Source organism: Crinia signifera, chromosome 9, assembly GCF_055691185.1.
Source record: "Crinia signifera chromosome 9, ASM5569118v1, whole genome shotgun sequence".
NCBI lineage: Eukaryota > Metazoa > Chordata > Amphibia > Anura > Myobatrachidae > Crinia > Crinia signifera.
Genome location: NC_139225.1, coordinates 89,951,201 through 89,970,760, shown reverse-complemented (window position 1 = coordinate 89,970,760; position 19,560 = coordinate 89,951,201). Strand labels below are relative to the sequence as shown.

The window sequence follows — 19,560 nt, the reverse complement described above, 5'->3', positions numbered from 1 at the left end:
CACCTGAGCATGTAGACCCCCAATTAGTCTACTGCTTTGCGCGCCATGCATTGGTCCACTGCCCCCAATCTGAGTACACGTGGATGGTAAAGTGTGAAAAGTTCAACAAAATTCATGTCAATCTTTTAATGTATTGACTACAGCCATGTCGACATTTTGCTTGCATCAACCTATTGACCATAAATAGGTAAGTCATCAGCCATCCAGAAACTTTGGTGGGTTTCCCTCCGATATCTAGCATGAAAGAAAAAAGGAGGGTGGAACCGCGCTTATACCTACTAACATGCAACAGGTGTGGAAAATATAAATACATTTATTAAAAATACAATTTAAATATTTCATGGAATGCCTGGTACTGACATTAATAAAGATAAAAAAGGGAGACCAAGATAGTCACCCAATTTTCCAAGGGTTAAAGTCTCAGTGTCCGTTCCTATAAAGCACTTTCTGGTATTGGTCCCAATGGATGTATGCCGATATTGGTAGGACAGTTGGGAGTGATGTTGACCTCCAACCTAGGGAGCCCCTGATGGTGTAGGGCTTGACCTGGTTTGTAAGTGCAGTGTCCTGATTTTGTGCGGCTGCTGGGATTACTCTGGAAGATGGTCCGGTCACAGAGGGAAGGCTGAGTCTGGATTCAAATAGTGGGTGTCTGGGCTCCACCACACCGACGCGTTTCGCTCTTAGGGCTTTTTCAAGGTGATGTCTAGTGTACCTTGTACCAGCATATTTATTCCCCAGGTATTAAGGGGGATGGTTTACACCTGTTGCATGTGTACATCAATTATTTAGGACATTCTTAGAAATAAATATCGGCTTATATGTAGTAGAATAGGAGACAGAGCTATACATAATTCTGATATATTTTCACCTGAAAACGAGCAGTGTAAATGAATAAAAAACACTTTTTGTTATTAAGGATATAAACAGTCCGTTTCCGGACTTCCGGTTTGGTCATATCCGGTTCTCTTGAACAGCATATGCGTTCCACTCAGATTGATAATAGGGCGCTGTATTCAGGCTTCCCATGCCCTTACACAAAATTTCCGTACTTCCGGGTTACGGAAGACGGCGCTTCTATGGATTATCTATTGTGGAGTGCTGTGTTACGATTTGGAGCTTCCCTTTGTCAGAACCCTTGTATATAGGTTCCTTCTTCATATACACATGGGGATATTTCTGAGTGGTGCGCATGTGCGGCTCAGTTACTGGCTGCAGTGCAAAGATCATATAACATTTGTACATAATAGTAAAAAGAGTGTATATACAAAAATGGTGCAGAAAGGTAATGTTATACAGATGTATACAAAATAAAAAATAAGAAATAAGAATATAGATACAGTATATGTATATAACGGCAGAGACTGGTCCTTATGAGGATAATAGTAATGATGATACTGGGATAAAAATAATTTGATAAAGGGCTAAAGTGGATATAGCTGTTTCCTTTATATAGATTCAAAACAGTAACATAATCAATAGACAGAATATGGGTAATAATTGCTGTATTAAAAAATGGCATAGGTAGAGAAAATATGGACTTATATGAATAAAGGTAGGAATATCAACAGAAGATTATAGACGTAATTTGTTACAGTGAAGATATGGATATGGCAGCTGGAGGCTGCAATAAATGAGTTCTCTTTGTTCTAATCAGTTCAGAAAGAAATATATTACGTATAATAACGACATAATATCGAGAGTACATATAAGACATACAGAGAATGATTTACTTTTTGTTAAATTGACACAGTACAGTGAATGCGTTTTTTTTTGTTTATATGGTACTTCTGAGTTCTAACCAGACATATGTCTCCAATATACAGTGTTCCCTTGACAGTATGGTACTCTTTACCTAGAAGGGCGCCCGTCGCGGGCATCGCGGGTACATTTATGTATGGCCGCGACGCGACCGACGCGATGCCCGCGATTTCCCATTGAAACCAATGTTAAACATGAAAATCGTGTCGGTCGCGTCGCGGCCGGCCATAAATGTACCCGCGATGCCCGCGACGCGATGCTCCCGATTTCCCATAGGAATCAATGTTAAAAGGCGCGATGGACCCGATTTTACTGTTAAATGCCTCAATCCACCCGATTTGGCCATAGGAATCAATGTTAAATGGGCCACAGAGCCCATTAACCCTTAAATGTCCCCCCAAATTTTTTACGCCACCCCACGATCCACGCCAACCCGAAGCGTGGCGAGCGCAGCGAGCCCGCGAGGGGCGGCGGTACGCGTCCTCCGACCTTTTCATGCCCTACTATCCACTAGGGTGTGGTGTGAGAATATAATAGTGTGGCGAGCGCAGCGAGCCACCGAGCCCAAAGCGTGGCGAGCGCAGCGAGCCCCGCGAGGGGACGCGGATACCTTCACAGTTATGCGCGTCCCCTCGCGGGCTTCACAGGTGTCCGTGGCGAGGCGGACACCTGTGAAGCCCGCGAGGGGACGCGTCTACCTGTGAAGGTATCCGCGTCCCCTCGCGGGGCTCGCTGCGCTCGCCACGCTTCGGGCTCGGTGGCTCGCCACACTATTATATTCTCACACCACGCCCTAGTGGATAGTAGGGCATGAAAAGGTCGGAGGACGCGTACCGCCGCCCCTCGCGGGCTCGCTGCGCTCGCCACGCTTCGGGTTGGCGTGGATCGTGGGGTGGCGTTAAAAATTTGGGGGGACATTTAAGGGTTAATTTGGCCTTTTTGGCCCCAAATCGGGTCCATTGAGGCATTTAACAGTAAAATCGCGGTCAATCTGCCGTTTTAACATTGTTCCCTATGGGAAAATCGCGGTGATCGCGGTCATCGCGGTCATCCCGATTTACCCGCGATGCCCGCGATTTTTACCCACGACGACCGCGATTTCAATCGCTGGCGCCGTTCTAGGTAAAGAGTACCGACAGTATAGACAGAGCTTCAATAGACTGGGAGTTGTCTGTCGCTTCATTTTTAGTTTGATACATACATTCATTTTATATTTGGTAATAAAAGTCAGAAAAAAAAGGGGGGGGGGGAGTTGTGGGCTGCGGAACCGGTGGGAAACAGGAGGGTGCAAGTAGTGGTCTGTGAAATGAGTGGTTTCTAGGACATATCGGGGGGGCTATATAACTGTATTTAGCTCGTCGGCTTCATTTAGTCCCCCTGGATGTATAGAATCCATCCTATACATCCAGTAGTCCTCTTGTCTGCATAAGGTTTTATACCTATCCCCACCACCTGGTGTTCTCTTGATATGTTCTAGTCCTATCAGTTTTAGGCTCCTCGGATCTCCTGCATGGTACTCATGAAAATGCCTGGAGACACTATGTGTCTGTATGGGTTTCATTATATTTTGTCTATGTTCAAGGAAACGGACTATGATCTTCCTGGTTGTCCGTCCTATATAGTATAGTTTGCATTCACAACTCAGCATATATATTGTATAGCTGGTATTGCAATTTATAAAACTATTAATCTTAATACTGGTACCTTCTTTATCTTCTAAGGAGTGGCGCCCCCTCGCTTGAATGTGTTCACATGTGATGCATCTGGTAGCACCGCACCTAAAGAAGCCATTGGGTTGCCCCCCAAGCATGTGATGGAGTCCCCACCCCCAATAGTAGGTGTGATGGTTTTGAGGAAGCTTGGGGCTAAGGAATTCTTTATAGTTCTATTTTTTTTTAATACAAATAGTGGTTTGGCTGGGATCACGTTAGCCAAAAGATGATCCTGCTTCAGTATCCTATAGTTTCTCCCTATTATCTTTCTGATCTCATCTGAGTGGCTATTGTATGTGGAAATGTAAATGATCTGCTGACTTTTGTTATTGGGTTGTTTCTGTTTATTTTGTAATAGTGTATTTCTATCAAGGGATACTACTACTTTATAAGATTTTGTTGTAATTTTTTCCGGGTATCCTCTCTGTGAAAATGATGCGAACATATCCTCTGCTTGTTTCTCAAAGGTGTCCCTATTTGAGCAATTGCGGTATAGCCGCAATAGTTGCCCTTTGGGGATGCCCTTTTTCCAAGGGGGGTAGTGGGCGCTGTCGTAGTGAAGGTAGGCATTCGTGTCGACCTCTTTTATGAAATTAGACGTAGTTATCATGGACCCCTGTGCCTCTAGAGTCAGGTCCAGGAAGGTATTCCGTTCCCTATCCAGGTGGTGTGTAAACTGTAAATTAAGAGTGTTGGAGTTAAGGTGGTCAACAAATGAAAGTGCAGAAGAGGTCCCCATCCCAAATAATAAATAAAGGGGGAAATTTACTAAAGGAAATTTGTAAAAAACAGGTGTATTTGTATCCAGAAATACACTTATTTTTTACATTTACTATCCCGAAAATACGGCAATTCGTATTCGTATTGATAGCACATCAACACGACTACGGATTGATGTATTTTCGGGATAGTAAATGTCAAAAATAAGTGTATTTCTGGATACAAATACACCTATTTTTTTACAAATTTTCTTTAGTAAATTTCCCCCAAATTGTCTATGTAACGGCCATAGAGGACCAGATTCGCCTCGAACTCGCCACCCCAGATGTACCTCTTTTCTAGCTCCCCCATATATAGGTTCGCGTAGCTCGGTGCGAACCTGGTCCCCATGGCCGTCCCCATCACCTGCAAATAAAACGTGTCCTGAAAAAGAAAATATTTGTGATGTACTATGTATGAAATGGAATCGGTGATAAAACGTTGGTGTCTCTCCCCCAGGTCTCCGTCTTCTAATAGCCTCTGTATAATCACTTGTATCCCCATATTGTGGGGGATATTTGAATAGAGTCTTGAGATGTCTAAGGTTAAGAAGGAATATGTATCCTTCCACTGGATGTTATTTATTAGTTCCAGGAAGTGTATTGTATCCTTTACATGGGACCTGAGGGTAGAGACACGTGGATGAAGGTGTGAATCAACATAAAAGGATAGGTTGGATGAAAGTGAGAGTATACCAGAAAATATAGGTCGCCTGGGGGGGGGTGAAGTGAGGGTCTTGTGTATTTTAGGTAAATGATAATAGATGGGGGTGGTGGGGTGTTCATTGTATAGGAAACGGAGTTCCTCCCTGGAAATGACTCCATCTAGTTCTGCCTCTCTTAGTAGTTTTAACAATATGAGGCCATATTTCTGTGCCTCCTTCACGTATTCCAGTCTGTCCTGGATGACAATCCCTCCCCCCTTGTCTGCTTCTTTTAAGACCTAGGTGGTATCCTTGGTGCGCCTCCTAAGAGCTTGAATTTCTTTTTTATTCAAATTTGGCCTCTTTTTTTGTTGTTGTGGATTCTGTTCGATTTTTTTGCAGAGATCTTTAAAATCATCAAGAGTTGTTTTGTAGAATGTTTCTACACAAGAGCCCTTTGATTTGATAGGAAAAAATTCCGATCTGGCTCGGAACTTATCTCGTGAGATATCAAAGATTTTCTTGGACTCTGGGGTTTCGGTTTCAAATTCTTCCAAGAGTTCGGTTAAGGCGTTGAGGGCCGGCAAATCACCTTGATCTAGGATGATGGCTGCAGCCTCATTTTTGTTTTTGTTAAGGACCTGTTTGGCAAAATATCTCTTGCGTCACAGGCTTCTAATAAACCTATTTAGCTCCACAAATAGGTTAAAGATGTTAGGTGTAGAGACGGGTGCATATTTTAGTCCCTTGTTAATAAGTGAAATGTCTGAGTTTGACAGTTCTTTGGAAGATAGATTGTACACTGTTCGCTTAATTTCCTTCTGTTTAAGGGTATCCTGTTTCTTTAAACTCTTCTGTTTTGCCTTTTTCCCCCCTCTTCTTCCTCTGAATCTATGCTTCTCCCCCTTTTTGATGTCTCGTGATCTCTGAGATGATTTATTGTGTACTCTTCCCTCAGATAGGGTCTCTTCTCTAAAAAAACCTCCGTGTGCCTGGGTCCCTGATCCCTTAGTGGTTGCGAAGCATTGTCTTTGGGGCGTGCCCCTAAGGATTTGGTGGTTTGTGTCACTTCTGGTCTAATATATTCTCTTTGAGTGTATTTTATTACCAAATATACAATGAATGTATGTATCAAACTAAAAACGAAGCGACAGACAACTACCAGTCTATTGAAGCTGTGTCTATACTGTCAAGGGAACACTGTACATTGGAGATATATGTCTGGTTAGAACTCAGAAGTACCATATAAACAAAAAAAACGCATTCACTGTACTGTGTCAATTTAACACAAAGTAAATCATTCTCTGTATGTCTTATATGTACTCTCGATATTATGTCGTTATTATATGTAATATATTTCTTTCTGAACTGATTAGAACAAAGTGAACTCATTTATTGCAGCCTCCAACTGCCATATCTTCACTGTAACAAATTACGTCTATAATATTCTGTTGATATACCTACCTTTATTCATATAAGTCCATATTTTCTCTGCCTATGCCATTTTTTAATACAGCAGTTATTACCCATATTCTGTCTATTGATTATGTTACTGTTTTGAATCTATATAAACGAAAACAGCTATATCCACTGTAGCCCTTTATCAAATTATTTGTATCCTAGTATCATCATTACTATTATCCTCATAAGGACCAGTCTCTGCCGTTATATATATATATACTGTATCTATATTCTTATTTATTATTTTTTATTTTGTATAAATCTGTATAACATTACCTTTCTGCACCATTTTTGTATATACACTCTTTTTACTATTATGTACAAATGTTATATGATCTTTGCACTGCAGCCAGTAACTGAGCCGCACATGCGCACCACTCAGAAATATCCCCATGTGTATATGAAGGAGGAACCTATATACAAGGGTTCTGACAAAGGGAAGCTCCAAATCGTAACACAGCACTCCACAATAGATAATCCATAGAAGCGCCGTCTTCCGGAACCCGGAAGTACGGAAATCGCCATTTTGTGTAAGGGCATGGGAAGCCTGAATACAGCGCCCTATTATCAATCTGAGTGGAACGCATATTCGGTTCAAGAGAACCGGATATGACCAAACCGGAATAACAAAAAGTGTTTTTTATTAATTTACACTGCTCGTTTTCAGATGAAAATATCAGAATTATGTATAGCTCTGTCTCCTATTCCACTACATATAAGCCGAAATTTATTTCTAAGAATGTCCTAAATAATTGATGTACACATGCAACAGGTGTAAACCATCCCCCTTAATACCTGGGGTATAAATATGTTGGTACAAGGTACACTAGACATCACCTTGAAAAAGCCCTAAGAGCGAAACGCGTCGGTGTGGTGGAGCCCAGACACCCACTATTTGAATCCAGACTCAGCCTTCCCTCTGTGACCGGACCAGTTTCCAGAGTAATCCCAGCAGCCGCACAAAATCAGGACACTGCACTTACAAACCAGGTCAAGCCCTACACCATCAGGGGCTCCCTAGGTTGGAGGTCAACATCACTCCCAACTGTCCTACCAATATCGGCATACATCCATTGGGACCAATACCAGGAAGTGCTTTATAGGAACGGACACTGAGACTTTAACCCTTGGAAAATTGGGTGACTATCTTGGTCTCCATTTTTTATCTTTATTAATGTCAGTACCAGCCATTCCATGAAATATTTAAATTGTATTTTTAATAAATGTATTTTATATTTTCCACACCTGTTGCATGTTAGTAGGTATAAGCGCGGTTCCACCCTCCTTTTTTCTTGCACACTTTTTGTAAGGGCTTGACTCCCTTACTCACGTAACCGCAGCTCTAGCAAAGCCACCCATTTATAGGCGCCCTCAAGGGACACTTTGTGCCCCATCCACCCTCTGACATCTAGCATGAGCCTGTGCAGAACTAAAGCTCAGAGTGTTGCCACATTCCACAACAAACAGATCTATCCTCCTATGTGTACTGTAGCTTCCATACACCATGCAGCACCAGTGAGGTGCACTAAGCAGGGCCGGATCTTTTTCATGCAGATGTGTCTTAATCGCAACCCAACAAAACCACTTCAGGAGACTGCACTGATTAATTTCATATGCATTGCAGCGAAGTATAGCGGAGTCTGAATCTGTATATACTGTACAGGTCTCCTCATATTAGTTCTGCAGAAAAGCCAAACAGCCCCTTTACAGCAGGCTAGGTACTGCAAGACTCTGCTAGCGCTAGACATCTTTTCCTGTCGACGCATTGAGTTGTCTGGGACCAGACTGCTCACTCACACCATGAAGCTTGATATGCATGGAGTACTGAGGCTAGATGTATGAGGACATATTTGTATGAAGCACAACTTGGTGTGAAAAAAGCGACATCCCTGTAATCCCTGACTGAAAGCGAGGTATCACAGGACCAGGTGCGACAAGAAAGAATTAGAAACAAGCAGGCCTGCCGACAGGGGGTAGCTGTGGGTACAGCTGTCCTGGGCCCCGGCCTCTGAAAGGGCACGGGCAGCTACTTTTGCCCACCGCAACCCTCCGTTGTGCTGCCTGCTCTGCGCTCGGGACTCAGCAGGTCCCGAAGCGCAGGATTCTTTAATGCAGGACACCGACGGACAATTAAAATGCTGCACTGGCTTTTGAGCCAATCAGAGCTTGTGTACCGTTGATTGGCTCACCAGCCGGTGCTGCATTTTAATTGGATGCCGGCATCCTGCATTGAAGAAGCCAGGCTGTGCTTTGGGACTGCTGAGTTGGGCGGTAAGTGAAGAGGAGGTGGAGAGATTAGGGGGGGGGGGAGGGAATAGGGGTCCGCGCACCAGCACTACATACTGCGAGATACAGTATGTAAAATAAATCTACCTCCCGCACTGACAGCTCATCAGCCGTGGGCAACGCCACGGTGGATATCTTCCTTATCTCATAATCTAGAGCCCACCAACAATGACACTTACAGCACTTACCTGTTCTACCGTAGTGCACCATTTATCAAATTCTGCTTCTTCCTTGCAAAAGAATCCCTGGGGGGAAAGATACAACATTGTGACATTGGGTTAAATATATCATACAGTATCTTTGTTTTACTCTTAAGGTCCATACACACTGAGCGACTTTCCCCCTGCCCAGCACCAACGGAGGGGGGAGGATGGCTTTGCATAGTGCAGAGTTATGCAAAGCCATCCTGAAAGCCATTCATCTGCTGGTATAACCAGCTTATAATTAAGTATCAAGTTTAGTCTTCTGTAGAGTTGACTGGTTACACGTAGTGATATGGTGTAGCCAATCATCTGTTCCAACCATAGTGTTTAATATACACTATTCTGGAATGAGAATGTACATCCGCTGAATGTTCCATGTATCAGGCATTATGCTGAAAAGGGAATGCACCACCATCTAGTGCCTGATACAGAGTCTGTTGTAATGTCAGAGATGTAACACCGGGCCCTTAATGTTTTTTTTGAGTATGGGGGACACTGGATGTCACTGCAGCAGGTTCTAGTATCAGGATTCTGTTTGTTATAGGTTGGGAGTTCAATATTTCATTATAATTTACCATTAAATAAAACTGTAATGTAAATCAAAGGTACAAATAAACACTATTGCACCTGTGTGCTGCATGTATGAAAGTAGTCGAGGATTTTGGGATTACATTTTGCTCTACTTACTAATGCTACCGAGGGATCCAGATTTAAGATCTTCATCCTGTAGGGATTTTTTTGGCAGTGATAAGTCTGGTCCTGCATTATGCCGACATCCTCTGTGTCCACAAAGGTCTGTGTTGTGTGAGGATCCAGGTAAATGAGCTCATCCCCTTCACAAAGATACAAACACTAATACTATGGCAAACATGAACTATATACATTGTTATATGGAATATATATATATATATATATATATATATATATATATATATAAAAATAAATGTCCAAGAGACCGGCACACTCCACGGCAATAAGCTGAGTAGCAGCTGGGTTCCTGCACAAACAAAAGGTACTTCGCAGGGGTGAGAGCGGCACCCGCAGCATAAGAAGACAACTTGCTAACTAAAGCATTGCAAGTTGTCTTCTTATGCTGCGAGTGGAGAGAGAGAGAGAGAGAGAGAGAGAGAGAGAGAGAGAGAGAGAGAGAGAGATGAGAAGAAGAGGCACTTGCTCGGATTTCATAAATTAACAGGACAACAGGAGTTGTGACCGACTTTTCGGAGTTTAATCCGTTATCAAGGCAGAGAACACAAAATGGCATTACAGTACTTACAAATGTAGCATCGGTCCGGTACCTGACCTCGCGCTGCTCCCCCGTCACTCACTCTTCGCCGCGCGGCGCTTCCGGGTTGAACACGTGATTCAGAGCTAGACTCTGACGTCAGCCGGGACTCCCTGGTTAGCGTCCGTTGCTGGGCGACAGTGGAGCTTGGTGAGAGACAGCCGCTGGCCGGTCACAGTTGAAGAACATCTACAAAAACAGTGGCAAACAGTTATAAAAATACAGGTGGTGCAGGAGATCCAGTAGGAAGGAAGCGAGAGGAGACCAAAGAGTGGAAAGGAGCATGATACTGTAGATCAGGCATATAACGTGAGAATCAACAGCGGCATGAAATGGCAACAGTTTATGATTGCAGTACACAGTGGGCTCCGGATGAGGGTCAGGTGGGTATGCGGGATAGAGCATTACAGGAACATGTTGAATGATAATTGTTCATTTAATCCTCTGGGATTGACAGTGTCCAATTTGTATATCCATTGGGTCTCAATTTGTAACAAGCGTTTACCCCTATCTCCACCTCGCAAATCATCGGGTACGTGGTCTATTATGATGTATCGTAAGCTGGCCAGACTGTGTTTAGCAGTCACGAAATGTTTCGCGACTGGTTGGTCCATAGGCTTGAGGGCTAAGGTGGCTTGGATGGCGGTGCGGTGGAGTGCAATACGCTCTTTAAATGTTCTGATCGTCTTCCCCACGTACCCAAGACCACACGGGCAAGTTATAAGATATACAACATAGGATGTAGAACAAGTGAGGACGTGTCGGATGGGGATCCTCCGCCCCGTGTGTGGGTGATTGAAGGATTTGCTGGTATTTTTAAGGGATTTCAGTTCTTTATCCTGTTGGATCCACCAGCTCTCAAAAGGGGCCTTCCCTTCTCTCAATTATTACGAGTGAAACGTATCACCAGCTCTAAGGAAAGACTGACACAAGATTTAGACAAGATGGAAGCCAAATTCCTAGCCAGGGGCTACTCACCGTCAACACTTGCAGCCGCAAGAAGTAAAGTTGACCAGATCTCCAGAGATGACTCTCTCAAGAAAAAACGTTGTGACGCTTTCCCTATTGACACCATGGGATGGGTACGCTCCTTCAACACAGCTGACAATGAGATCAAAGACACAACCAAATCACTGTGGCCTGTTATCCAACAGGATAAAGAACTGAAATCCCTTAAAAATACCAGATTGATGTCCTGCTTTACAAGAGGGAGAAATATTAGAGACTGGGTGGTTCGCACCGACATCTCCAAAAGAACACCACCTGGTACCCAATGTAAAGCAGCAGGGTGCTACCGCTGCACGGGCTGCACTACGTGCAGCGCACTGATTGCCAGCAAATCCTTCAATCACCCACACACGGGGTGGAGGATCCCCATCCGACACGTCCTCACTTGTTCTACATCCTACGTTGTATATCTTATAACTTGCCCGTGTGGTCTTGGGTACGTGGGGAAGACGATCAGAACATTTAAAGAGCGTATTGCACTCCACCGCACCGCCATCCGAGCCGCCTTAGCCCTCAAGCCTATGGACCAACCAGTTGCGAAACATTTCGTGACTGCTAAACACAGTCTGGCCAGCTTACGATACATCATAATAGACCACGTACCCGATGATTTGCGAGGCGGAGATAGGGGTAAACGCTTGTTACAAATTGAGACCCAATGGATATACAAATTGGACACTGTCAATCCCAGAGGATTAAATGAACAATTACAACAACAAACAACAAATTCAACATGTTCCTGTAATGCTCTATCCCGCATACCCACCTGACCCTCATCCGGAGCCCACTGTGTACTGCAATCATAAACTGTTGCCATTTCATGCCGCTGTTGATTCTCACGTTATATGCCTGATCTACAGTATCATGCTCCTTTCCACTCTTTTGTCTCCCCTCGCTTCCTTCCTACTGGATCTCCTGCACCACCTGTATTTTTATAACTGTTTGCCACTGTTTTCGTAGATGTTTTTTCAGCCGCTGTCTCTCACCAAGCGCCACTGTCGCCCAGCAATGGACGCTAACCAGGGAGTCCAGGCTGATGTCAGAGTCTAGCTCTGAATCACGTGTTCAACCCGGAAGCGTCGCACGGTGAAGAGTGAGTGACGGGGGAGCAGCGCGAGGTCAGGTACTGGACCGAGGCTACATATGTAAGTACTGTAATGCCATTCTGTGTTCTCTGCCTTGATAACGAATTAAACTCCGAAACGTCGGTCACAACTCCTGTTGTCCTGTTAATTTATGAAATCCGAGCGAGTGCCTCTTCTTCTTATCTCTGCATTTCCCTCCGAGTGATGCACCCCGGTAGTTGACTTATCTATATCCCTGGAGTGCCGGTCAATGTCGACATATAACTCAGAGGGTAAAACATTTCCATATACTTTCACTCTAATATTACCAAATCAGCCTTTCACAGCAGATGCTAACATGGAAATGTTTGTCATTTGCTCTGCCACCATACAGTGAACAATAACACAGTTGTGTAAATAAACTGGAATCAAGTACAGTACCATAGTTTTAAGGTCAGAAACCTACCTGAAAAACCTATGAAATAATAGGCATGATTTGGTTTTCCACCTAAAGCTCCTAATGATTGTGGCATCTTAAAACATTCCTATAAAGATGAGAAAGATAACATGTTAAATACCTACAGTGAAATCATGTATTATCAGTTTCCTACATGTTGTGATTAAGGTTTTGACCAGGTTTACACATTTATGGGGGAATTCAATCCCCGGCGGGGGAAATAGCAGCGGGCGCCTAATTAATGCGGTCTTGCCCGACAGCATTGAAGAGGCAGATCGACAGAACAGGCCCGACTTTAAAAGCGGTCAGGCCTGTTTTGCCGAGAACGGCCTTGAATTGTCACGATCATGGACGAACCTCGACAATCCACAGGCGATCGGCAGGCGAGACATTGAATCCTGCCTGGTGATTTGCAGTTGAGCAAACAAAACTAAATACGGATGGACCAAATACGATGGGTGGACTTCATAATATGAGGTCCACCCATTGTACCAATGACTTGTAGCATTTATTTCCAGCTGAGACAGTAACCTTGTAGGTCTTTATATGAATACCACAGGATAGTTTGGTATAAAAGGTGTATTACTTATGGAGCCTACACACGTAACTATTTAGAGGGATTTTCTAAGCAATCTCGGTAGATCGCTTACGAAATGCTCATGTGTAGGGGCCATAGCGATAGCGGTGCACGGAGCATGCTGGAAATTAATCGGTCACAAATTAATCGGCCAGAACACTGGCCCTGAGAGATCGCACAGCACACAGTGCTGACACATCGCTGTGTGCTGAGCGTTCTGAGTGATCTAGCATCGCTCAGGAAATCTCTAGGTGTGTAGGCCCCTTTAGCCTACAGCTGAAGACTTAAGGCCCATACATACTGGGCGATTCTGAGCTAAAAGCAGCTAAGCTTTGTCCTTTCAGATCAGAAGCAGCGCAGTGTATATGGGCCAACGATGAGAGGTGAGTGCTGATCATGGCTGGTGGCCGACGCTCATCGGCTCATGGTATTACCAGCAGATGAGAGATGGGGTGGACTGTTTTCCATAGCATCCTACTATGATAAGACTTCGACCCCTGAGAAATCGCTTAAACGGCCGATTTTCCCCATCATCATCTCTCACCGTACACGCTGGGCAAAATCGCCCAGTGTGTATGGACCTTTATGTAGGGAAAAGCAGGAGAAAACAGACAATGGAGCTAGCTGAGAACTGGTTTATTGTGTGTGGTTAATGAACTTTGTTTATAAAGAGATTACTGAAACAGATTGTATTACCGTGTGTGTCTAAATATAAAATCCTGTATACGGGCAGACAGCAGGTATATTAGAGGAGATGGACATATTTTGGCCTTTCTTTTATTCAAGCTGATCCAAGTTTTACACTGAACGTTGTTGCAAGCGAACGCACCTTGAAAGCATCAATATAAACAGGATTAATCTGGTTTATTCCTAGACGAAGAGGAACTATGAGCAGAAGCGGCTTCCACGCTGAGCACTGCTCAGATGTGTCTCTGCATCTGCTCCAAGCACTTTGGTGTGAGTGAGATCCATCACGTGACACATTCCAGCTGGAAGGAGAACAGCGGCACATTTTCCCTACACCAATAAAACAACCACAGTAGTCAGTACTCATGTCAAATATTGTATACAAAGCTTAATTACAGTACAATATGGTGTAAGAGACGGCTAAACGGATGATAAAGCCTCAGACTTGGAACAGTTATGTGGGGAAATTCAATTACAGGCGAAGGGTGCAAATTGTCATTGCTGCAGCATTTAACACTGGCAACTGCACCCCTTCTTGCACCCTTCACCCGACCGAATGCTCGAGTCCCACAAGAAATAATCATTTGTTTAAATGATAGAAACCAGAATTCCGATAGTTTTGTTTATTCAAATAAAGCTGTAATTTACCCTATGTTCTTCCTAAAAAAGGAACATTTAATATTCTGAACACAATAGCAATACAAAATGATGTTTGGATATGTATAAACTCTTGTAGATAATATCTATATAAAATGTAAATACCGATATCATTGTATGGATTTAGTGATATGTGATATCATGACTACAGGGTTCATTAAGAAAACAAATAATAAATATACAAGTCTCATTTCCTATATAACAGCAAGCAGCCCACAGATAATTCTTTTTAGATTGTCAGACAAGTCAGTCACTTCTAATATACCGGTACATATATTTTTTACAGTGGGTAAAATAATAAAATATATGGTTATATGATGTCAGTGCACCATAAGCACACATTGGTCTAATAAATATATTAAAGGAGGAATTTAATTTGTGAAGAAAAAAAATTGGGAGAGAAAAATGTTGGGTTTTTGCGATTTATCCTGATGTTTCTGCAATATATTATTTCATGTTATCCTATTAGGTCACCTGAAAATAAAAAAAATCTTGAACATTTTGGGGCAGATGTATTAAGCCTTAACAAGAGATAAATGCAAGGGTGATAAAGAGAGCTAAACGTCCAGCCAATCAGCTCCTTACTGAATTTTTTCAAACACAGCCTGTAACATGGCAGTTAGCAGGTGATTGGCTGGACGTTTATCTCTCCTTATCACCCTTGCATTTATCTCTTGTTAAGGCTTAATACATCTGCCCCTTTATTTGAAAACAGGGCTGTGTTGGGGATTCGCTGTTCTCAAGAAACTGATCTCTTTATGTGCACTTCAATGTTCATCTGCTATATTCTGAATGAACCAATCAAATGCTTCAAATCAGTTTACTGACTTGGTATAGGTTTCAGTAAAGATAACACCGATTCCTTTGATAGAGGGCCAAATGTAAGAATGTTGAGTCCTGTCGAAAATCTATCACTTACCTATAGTGCCGTAACTAGACATTTTGGAGCTGTGTTCCAGAAAGGGAATTGGTGTCCCGCCCCATTCGAAAAATATGGACAGTGTGCGACAAAGGCGTGCAGATAAAATTTAGAGGCGTGGCTTTAATGTGAAGGGGCGTGGCCACATATCAGTACCAATTCACATTGCACCACACAGTACAGTAGTGTCTGTTATTCACATTACTGGACACAGTGCCACTTGTCCACCTTCTATTGCAGGTGCACACAGGGCATGGGATATAGGTCCCGATCCTGGTTGAAATTCTCTCTCTAATGGATAAAACCATGTGCACTGCAGGTGGGGCAGAGGTAACATGTGCAGAGAGAGTTACGTTTGGGTGACTTATTTTGTTTCTGTGCAGAGTAAATTTTGTACTGCTTTACTTTTACACTGCAATACAGATATCAGTTTGAAATACAAACCCCACCCAAATCTAATTCTCTCTGCACATGTTACATCTGCCCCACCTGCAGCGAGGCATGGTTTTGTCCATTAGAGAGAGAATTTTCTTTTGCAAGTGAACCAAAATAAGGCCCATAGTGTGGGTCAGATACAATACAGGTTAGATACATTGTCTGTCAGATACAGTGCGGAATATAGTGTGGGTCGGATACCGTGCGGGTCAGATACAGTGTGAATCAGACACAGTGTGGGGCATAGTGTGTTCAATACAGTGCAGGTTGGATACAGGGTCTGTCAGATACAGTGAGGGTCACATATAGAGCAGGTTGGATACAGTGCGGGATATAGCGTGTGCTGGATACAGTGCAGGTTGGATACTGTGTGAGTTGGATAGAGTGCGGGATATAGAGCAGGTTGGATACATGTGCGGGATACAGTGTTTGTTGCATACAGTGCTGGATGGATAAAGTATGGGTCAGATACACCCATAGCACACTTACTGTGACATGGAGTGTCCCTCTCCTTAGAGCGGGGTGTCAGCAGTGCAGGAGAGCTGGCTATGTCGGCAGTACAGGTGTGCTGGTGGTGTACTCAGTTCGAGGGAAATAATGGTGTCGGCAGTTTAGGAGCGCCAACGGTGGTATTTGTGCTGTGTGTAACTGTGTCGGCAGTGCAAGGGTGCCAGTATTACCATCTTGCTGTGGGGAGAGGAGGAGCACCATCTGGGAACATGCTGCGGCAGTGGCGGGAGAGCAAGAGATTTGAAAAGTCCTATTGAGTCAATGGGTGGCTGCTGAATCGTCTGTCATGGCTCTCAGCCAATGGGCTTTTCCATTGAAATCAATAGGCATGCTGTGGATTAGCTGAAAGCTAATCAACAGCAGAAATCAGCGGCCTCCCATTGATTCAATGTGACTTTTGAAATCTCCTGCCACTGCTGCAGCATGTTCCCAGCCGGTACTGCTCCTCTGCGCCTGCTGCTCTCCACACAGCAGCACTAAGCAGAGCGGGGAGTGCGCCTGTACTGCCCAGAGTCTCCATGCTCTGCAGACTAGGTGGGTGCCAGCGGTGCACCCACAGTGCAGATGCGCTGTAGGCAAGGCCCTGCAGACACACACCCAGTTATGGCCCTGCTTACCTGATATCAGCAACCATACAGAATTCACTGGATGAAAGGAGTTGATACCACTCAGGAGTGCAGGATTTAACACACCCTAGACATCTAGGAAAGGAGATGCTTTAACCTATTTGGTTAGCTGGAAGTCCTGGCCAATTAGATGCCATATTCACTTCATGCTTCCAGTATGCAGACATCTGAACCTCCCACTGAGCGCAATGATTCCTCCTCCTGTGAATCTGTATAGTATGGTATCAGGTGTGGTTGAGGAACCCTGCTTATAGTATGCTACCCTTGTGGGAGTAGTTAGTAAAAGAAGGCAGTTTGTAACAAGTTTGCAACTCCTTTACTGTAATCACCTTATACTATACAGAGGAGTAAATAGTATAACTTACTTATATCCTCAATGACGACTGTGTTATCCATTGAAACATAAACGGCTAATGAATTCCACTCATCAAATAAAGCAAGTTTTCTGGAATATGAATAACAAATAATATGCTTTGGTTTATATAACGTTTGCAATACCCGCTGCTCTAGAACGGAGGTAAAGATGGAAGCAACAAGATAAATGTTTTACTTACTTTAAAACCTGAGCCACAGTATTTGGTCCAAACCACTCTCCTATAGACTTTCCTTCTCCTACGCCCATCTGTGCTGATTTATTACACCAGAGAGAAGCAGAAACAGACCGTTACATTTGGTCTGTAACTAAAACTTTAAATGTACATTATTTATGTTTACAACTGAAATCCCGTGGGTATGATGCAGAGTTACACGTACACCCGCTTACGAAGTGTATATTGTGCGTTTTCCCGCTGCATATACTACAGAACAAGTGTGGGAAGTGCATGTGGTGCAGTCATAGTTGCACCTCCATTAGTGTATGAAGGGGCATAACTGTGGGTTCTCTTGTAGGCAGTTTGCAATGAGGGAGGGTCAAATGAATTGTGGACTTTGATTGGTTGATTGGAAGCATACTGTTATTATGTCTGTTTTTAGATGTATTCTTTGCATCCAGGATAGTGTACAACTCTGTATATGGGAGAACATTTACATTTGGGGGACAATTCAGACCCACTCGTTGCGGGCCAAATTCGCTCCCCCGTACGATGTTAGGGGTTTGCGCATGCATGAATATGGGGGTGTGGTCTGCCAGGGGCGTGACCTAGAAATCGCATCGCTCCCGCAAGGCCATGCCCTCCGTTTATCACCACTGTTGGAGCATGGCCAGCGCTCTGTGAGCAGCTGTCCATGCCCCCAGCCCCTTTCTCTGAGAATAGACATTGTGTGCATGTGCACGGTATCTATCCACCAGTGCTCTGCTCAAACAGTATGGAGGTATTCCATACCTGAGGTGATATGTAATTGAGCACTAGTGGAGGACACACAAATGATATCTGTAAAATTCTCTTTCATGTAGACACACACACACACACACACACACACACACACAAACACACACACACACAAACATACTTTAATTACACCTGGCTACTGCATTAGATGTGAGATACATTAACATTATCACTGGAGAATTGTGCTTACCCATCTGGTGAATTGAATAACAACTATTTTTTCTATCCAAAAAACACTGTAGAATTTGGTAATATTCTTCTGGCTGTTTGATGTGCGTTTCCCATCGCCATTCTAAAGGACAAGGTAAATAGTAAATAGAGATGTTACATTACATATATAAAAATAATGGTATCAGTGTATCAGCTGTGTGAGAACAGTTTTGTTCGACTGCAGATAAACCACAATAGAAACAACAGAAGAATGAAAATGTCTTCCTTGTGTGTACAATCTGCCCTGGAACACTGGGCTGTCCTGTATTCTACAGGTGATTCGCTTCTAGTCAGCTCATAATATTACATAATATTATGCTCATAATATTACAAAACTATGACATATCTATAAAAGGGGCTCTCTTATATAACTTTGGATAAAAAAAGGTTTTTATGCTTGTTTCAATTATAATTAATAATAATTACAGGTACTTGTTTTGTTTCACGGCGGCCGATATATCGGATGCGATCCAATGCGATTTTTTTACCTGTTCATAACCCCACTATCCACTACGCATGGAGTTAATTTTATATAGTGTGGCGAGGGCAGTAATCCGCGTCTGCTCGCCACGCTTAGGGCTCGGTGGCTCACTGCGCTTGCCACACTATATAAAGTCAACTCCATGCGTAGTGGATAGTGAGCAGAAACAACTTGGATGTGACTGCAAATTACACCAAAAGGAGTGGTAACTATAATATATATCTACATGCTTCATATCAACTCAAAGCTGCCGCTGCTATAGCCCAGTGGGCCTGACTAACAACTAACAGCTACAGTATATCTGTTTGTTTGCTTAATATCTGAGCTATTGCATGGACTGCTTCTTACTTGGTATGATCTAACAAATCATTAACAATTCCATCTTCTGGGACTCATGCATCACTAGATCATCACTAAGTGGTACTATAACCTCTGAGGATCTTGCCTGCACTAATATTAATATTCTGCTTTGGAGGATTTATCCGTAATAT

At 43.3% G+C, this 19,560-nt stretch overlaps 1 protein-coding gene across 1 annotated transcript in view; it reads right to left on the bottom strand.

Moving 5' to 3' along the window:
- ATG4A (autophagy related 4A cysteine peptidase) overlaps positions 1–19,560 on the bottom strand; it is a 35,724-nt gene that overhangs the window by 5,392 nt on the left and 10,772 nt on the right. Inside the window, exons 5-11 of the mRNA XM_083159356.1 lie at positions 18,569–18,670; positions 17,605–17,677; positions 17,416–17,495; positions 14,046–14,233; positions 12,649–12,727; positions 9,513–9,658; positions 8,811–8,867 (exon numbers count right to left, since the gene is read on the bottom strand). Coding sequence (XP_083015482.1) covers positions 8,811–8,867; positions 9,513–9,658; positions 12,649–12,727; positions 14,046–14,233; positions 17,416–17,495; positions 17,605–17,677; positions 18,569–18,670 — 725 coding nt within the window. The remainder of the gene's footprint in view (positions 1–8,810; positions 8,868–9,512; positions 9,659–12,648; positions 12,728–14,045; positions 14,234–17,415; positions 17,496–17,604; positions 17,678–18,568; positions 18,671–19,560) is intronic.